The following is a 5,035-nucleotide window of genomic DNA, read 5'->3' on the forward strand; positions in this document are numbered from 1 at the left end:
ATATAATAAAATAAGCTTTGCACAATCAGCTTTGAAGAGGGTCTTAGATAGGACATTGCGGTGCGAATTTAAACATTGAAGAGGAGATTTTTTTTTTTTTTTTGAGCATTGAGGAAACTCTTTTCATCCTTTGATGGGGCATTTATAATCATATGTTCTGGGTAAAAACATGAATGAAGAAAACATTGAACCCCATTTCCATTTGGCTTTTGCACTTCCTTGACCTCATTCATTCTCAGATCTCCCGTAAGAAGTGTGAAATTTGCTGACATACAGATGTTGTGCCACGTCAGGAACACAGTACAGTGGGTTTTAGAGTAGGTGATAATTAAATTTTCAAGGGTATAGGGATCTCTTTATTAATGTGGCTCTTAATTGGGATATCCTTCCAAACTTTGAAAGATCATATTCTTATTCTTTCCATCAAGTGTGGAGGATTGTCCAATCCAATACAGCCAACAACTGCTACAAAGTTCTAGCAATTGGGGGGATATCATTCTAAATCCCAAAGCGTGGGTAACCCTTTGATGATTTTCTTCTTTTTGGCCTTTCTAGTTTAAATTCTAAAAAAATCAATCACATTACCCAACACCCAACAAAAGCCTTGGTCTAGAGTCTAGACACGAATAGGTTCCAATTCCCATTCCTATCATACATATATAATCCTTGTTTAATAGCAATAACTATGCCAATAGTTTTTCGGATTTTTAAAAGAAAACGTACCTATAATTAAACTGGGTATAAAGTTTTAAAATGAGTTCTACAGGTAAAAGAATCGACCATAAACATGTTATTATAATCATTTTAACTTATAGACTATTCACGCGTCATTGACTAGTTCCCAATGGGAAATGAGACCCAGTGAGCCAGTTCCTTTCCAGATAATTTGGATTGTATACGGAAAAAATTACTAGGGCTACATATAAAAATGCAACAAGTGCTACCAAATCTGACCCAAAAAGTGCCCGAAACTATAGGTCTACAGAAGATATCATCAATAGAATACAAAAAGGATTGTTGGACCAATTAAGATGAGACAGAGGAAGAAAAGGATCTTAAGAATGGTTTTTAAAGTGGTTCACACAAGCAAACCCACACGGCCGTCACATTTTTTCTTGCCTTGAACAAATCACACACCGAATAAATCCAAACGTGTGGCAACTAACAATAACTACAAATAGGATTTCGTGAGTTGTGTGTGACCTGACCCTATCTAATAAGTGACCCCTAAATACAAAATGTATGTATGCATCACGTATGACACCCCCTTTGCAGTGGTCCTCCTCTATACCCATTATTATCAAAATGGTTAGCTCTCTAATCCATCTCTAGTTAGGTTAGGGAAATTAAGACTAGGGGTCATTCCAGTCGGAATTATATATAAAAAAATATTTTAACCAACTGACATTTGATTTCGGAAATGATATTCACCACTCAATGCTGGGTGTCACAAAAGTAGTGGTTCGGGGTTACTCAATCAGGACTCATCATTGGTTAAAAGGATTCGTCATTTGAAAGATGTGGAGTTTAGATGTTGTTGAGCTGTAAATGGAGTGGTGTTTTACGAAATGACCTATTTGAATCTCAAAACGATTTTTAGAAGCAATTTTTTTTTGTTTCATAAAAGATTGACTTTTCCACTTTCAGAAGTCGTAGAAGTCGTTCTAAAATAATAAACTGACTTCCAAAAATCAAAAAGCAGCCTCTCTGATATCCAAAACGGTGAAAATAAAAGCGCCTCTACTTCTGATATCCAAACGTGCAATAAATAGTCAATCTACTCGGTGGTGTGCCTCTAAAACTCCATCGTGAATTTGTGATGGTTAGTCTAATCCTCCTCAATTAGTGAGAGAGAGAGAGAGTCGATTAAAGAGATAACGAGAGATTGAGGGGAAGGGGGCTAATTTGTAGGGAAGGTAGTAATGCCTTATCAACTCAAAGAAAGGAAAGAAAGTGATGTCTTTTTTAACCTTTTTTTTTTTCGATAGTGAGAATTGTATACAAAGCATAGCCCAAGAATATTTAGACCCCATTCCTACCGTCTCTTAAAAATAAAAATAAAACAAAGAATTTAAGGGTAGGAAAATCACTATTTGATATCATCAAATCAACAAGAATTAGTAAAAGATCTTAATACCCTCCTCACCTCTTCTTAATTAAAACCCCACAAACCCTAATCCCACACAACCACCCCTCTAATAAACCCCCCTCCCCCTCCCTCGATATTTCATAATAATCTTCCTCTCTTTTTCTCTCATGGGGGCACTGACCCTTTTCTTCTAAACCCCAAACTTCCCCTCCACCCCGTTACATCAAAACGGAACGTCTTTAGTCAAAAAAATAAAAAAAAACCACAGTTATTATCCATGTCAGATACAATAGACGACGGTAAATCTCCAAGCGTTGCTGTAAATAACGGCGCGGAAGATACCAATACCATCACTACCACCACCAGTAATACTACAGATGATGGAAACAGACCACCAAGATTACCAAGATGGACAAGACATGAGATACTTGTATTGATACAGGGAAAAAAAGTTGCAGAGAATCGGGTCCGTAGAGGTAGAACAGGTACCGGTTCTTCTTCAGCTTTTGGTTCAAATCCGTTGGAACCGAAATGGGCTTCCGTTTCTACGTACTGTAAACATCACGGGGTTAACCGTGGTCCGGTGCAGTGTAGAAAACGATGGAGTAATCTTGCCGGGGATTTTAAGAAGATTAAGGAATGGGAAAGTCAGATTTTGGAAGAGACCGAGTCTTTTTGGGTTATGAGGAATGATTTGAGGAGAGAAAGGAAATTGCCTGGTTTTTTTGATAGAGAAGTTTATGATATTTTAGATGGTGGGGTTGTTGCACCCTTGGCGGCCACCGGAGATGTTGTCGAGGAGGATGTAACGGCGACGGCGACCCAGGAAGATGGTGGGGGAAGAGTTGTTGGGGAGGATGATGGTGTTGTCCAACTGTCTGGTAGCGGTGGTGGTGGTGGTCAGGATGAGAGAGGAGGAGGAGAAAGTCTCAAGGAGACTTCTTCAAAGATGGTTCCACCTCCTCAGCCTATGCCAATTTCAGCAGGTTCAATTTCATTTCCTTTCTGATTTATTTTTATTTTTTAATTTGATTTTAAGGTTGGGGTCAGGGAATTGGGATTTTTCTAATCAAAATTCAGAGTGTTGCACGCTCTCTGACGGGCTCCCCCCGATCACTAATGAAAGTGGTTTTTGCACAAAATAAGACATTGATTGTGGTGTTTTTATGGATTTTGGGTGGCAATTTTGATAAAAAATGGAATCCTAAAATATTGTTGTGTTGATTTTTTGATGCAGAAAAGAGATTTCAAGTGGCATACAAAGATTCTCCCAGTCAAGGTAAGATTTGCTTTCTTCTATTTTTTGACACTGCAAAATAGACCAGGTCATTTTATTACTAGTTTGAGGGAGTCAAAATAGTTTGAGTTTTGGCATATAGGAGGGCTGTAGGAGTTGGCCATTTCGATACACCAGCACCAAGACTCTTGTGTCCAACACTTGCAGAATTGAGCAAGTACTTGCACATGTTTACAGATATTGAGCACACTAGTGTTCTAGCAAGGTATAGCATTTTAGATTAGTGTCATGTACTGCGGCAACAACCTTTCGGCTATGTCCTACACACGGTGCCTGAAACCTCTTATCAGTGTCAGAAACCAACACAAATACCAGTATCATTGTTTCATTGGGCCAATTGAAATGGCCATCAGTCTATCGACCGGAGTGTCCATGTAATATAGCTTTCAAACAAGTCACAATCTAAGTTGGGATTGATGGATTTTTGGCTTAAGAATAGACATGAGTCACATGATGAGATTTGTATTCCTGCACTTATGCCCATCTTAGGATTTGTAGCAGGCTGTGTAGATTTTGAGCATCTTCGAAGTCCTATCTAGTAACTCGTGGTTGAGAAACTCTTAAATAGTTATGCATTTGAGTGATCTACTAGACTACTACTTTCAGTGACCATCAATTTGATGGGTCTTCTTTGTTTCCGTTGTCTTAGACCTCTAAATAAAGGTGCTTGTTAACTAGTACTGTTGACAGTTCTCATGTTAGCAGTCTTATGGAGTTAGTATGTTGCTGAAAAATTCTTCCTACTGAGGAGGCGATTTCTTACAGTTTGGAATAGCTTGATTACTCATTGTTTAAGAAAATTGTATCTTGCTGCAGGCCCGACAAATGAAACTCAGGCACAAACCTCAAATCCAGATAAAAGAGCATTTGTAAGTTCATCAGAGGACGGATCTAAGAGAAGGAGGCGATCGTCACCTTCACCAGATAGGGGTCGGGGTGGTGGTGATGTGGAGAAGGATCAGCTCATCAATATGCAGGAACACTTGATTAAAGTTTTAGAGACGAATAATAAAATGCTGGCTGCTCAACTTGAAGCTCAGAATTTGAATTCTCAGTTGGATAGAGAACAAAGAACAAATGATACCAACAGCTTAGTTGCTGTAATTAGCAAACTTGCCGAGTCTATCTCGAAGATTGCAGACAAGTTATAGCGAACAAAAAAGAAGAAGACCACAGCCGAGAAATCTTCATTGTCAGAGGAGGGGGTGTGTATAGCAGAGTTAGACATTGAAGGAGAAATTTAAAATACTAGTTTGAAAATTTTCTTATGAAACAAAATATAGTAGGCATCAATCATATTCATTATAGATAGAGAAAAATTGGAGGGTGGGTTTGGAAGATTTGAACTTTTTTTTTCTTTTTCTCATTACAGTTTATACTTATTGGTTTTTGAACAGATGATTTGAGTTCTATTCTTTGCACAGTTTCCTTTAAAGTGTCTTGTATTCTCTCTTTTTTTTTTTGGTTCTTGTAGAGAAATGCTTCTTTATAAGGCCTCGCAGAAAACGAACATGATTGGGATTTAGAGATATCTTGTTGTTGCAATTTTATGTTGCTATGTGAATGCTGTTTTTATTTTGCACCACGGCGACGTGCTGTTTGCAATTCCGAGGTGAATGCTTCTGCTAGATCAAAGATATTCACAACGG

General features: G+C 38.2%; 1 protein-coding gene across 1 annotated transcript; it reads left to right on the forward strand.

Annotated features, from left to right (window-relative positions):
- The first annotated feature begins 2,060 nt into the window (after positions 1 to 2,060).
- Positions 2,061 to 4,821, forward strand: LOC113271532 (trihelix transcription factor ASR3-like). Its single transcript, XM_026521426.1, has 3 exons — positions 2,061 to 3,075; positions 3,327 to 3,368; positions 4,203 to 4,821. The coding sequence occupies exons 1-3, from the start codon at positions 2,367 to 2,369 to the stop codon at positions 4,535 to 4,537; spliced, it is 1,086 nt and encodes a 361-aa protein (XP_026377211.1). The 5' UTR covers positions 2,061 to 2,366; the 3' UTR covers positions 4,538 to 4,821.
- The last annotated feature ends 214 nt before the right edge of the window (positions 4,822 to 5,035 follow it).

This window comes from Papaver somniferum, chromosome 4, assembly GCF_003573695.1.
Source record: "Papaver somniferum cultivar HN1 chromosome 4, ASM357369v1, whole genome shotgun sequence".
In the NCBI taxonomy this organism is placed as follows: domain Eukaryota; kingdom Viridiplantae; phylum Streptophyta; class Magnoliopsida; order Ranunculales; family Papaveraceae; genus Papaver; species Papaver somniferum.

What these genes read in the sequence shown, in the direction of transcription:
- LOC113271532 (XM_026521426.1), top strand. Translation starts at nt 2,367, where the DNA reads ATGTCAGATACAATAGACGACGGTAAATCTCCAAGCGTTGCTGTAAAT. An exon ending in GCCTATGCCAATTTCAGCAG is followed by an intron (nt 3,076 to 3,326) that starts GTTCAATTTCAT and finishes TTTTTGATGCAG; the next exon opens with AAAAGAGATTTCAAGTGGCA. An exon ending in CAAAGATTCTCCCAGTCAAG is followed by an intron (nt 3,369 to 4,202) that starts GTAAGATTTGCT and finishes ATCTTGCTGCAG; the next exon opens with GCCCGACAAATGAAACTCAG.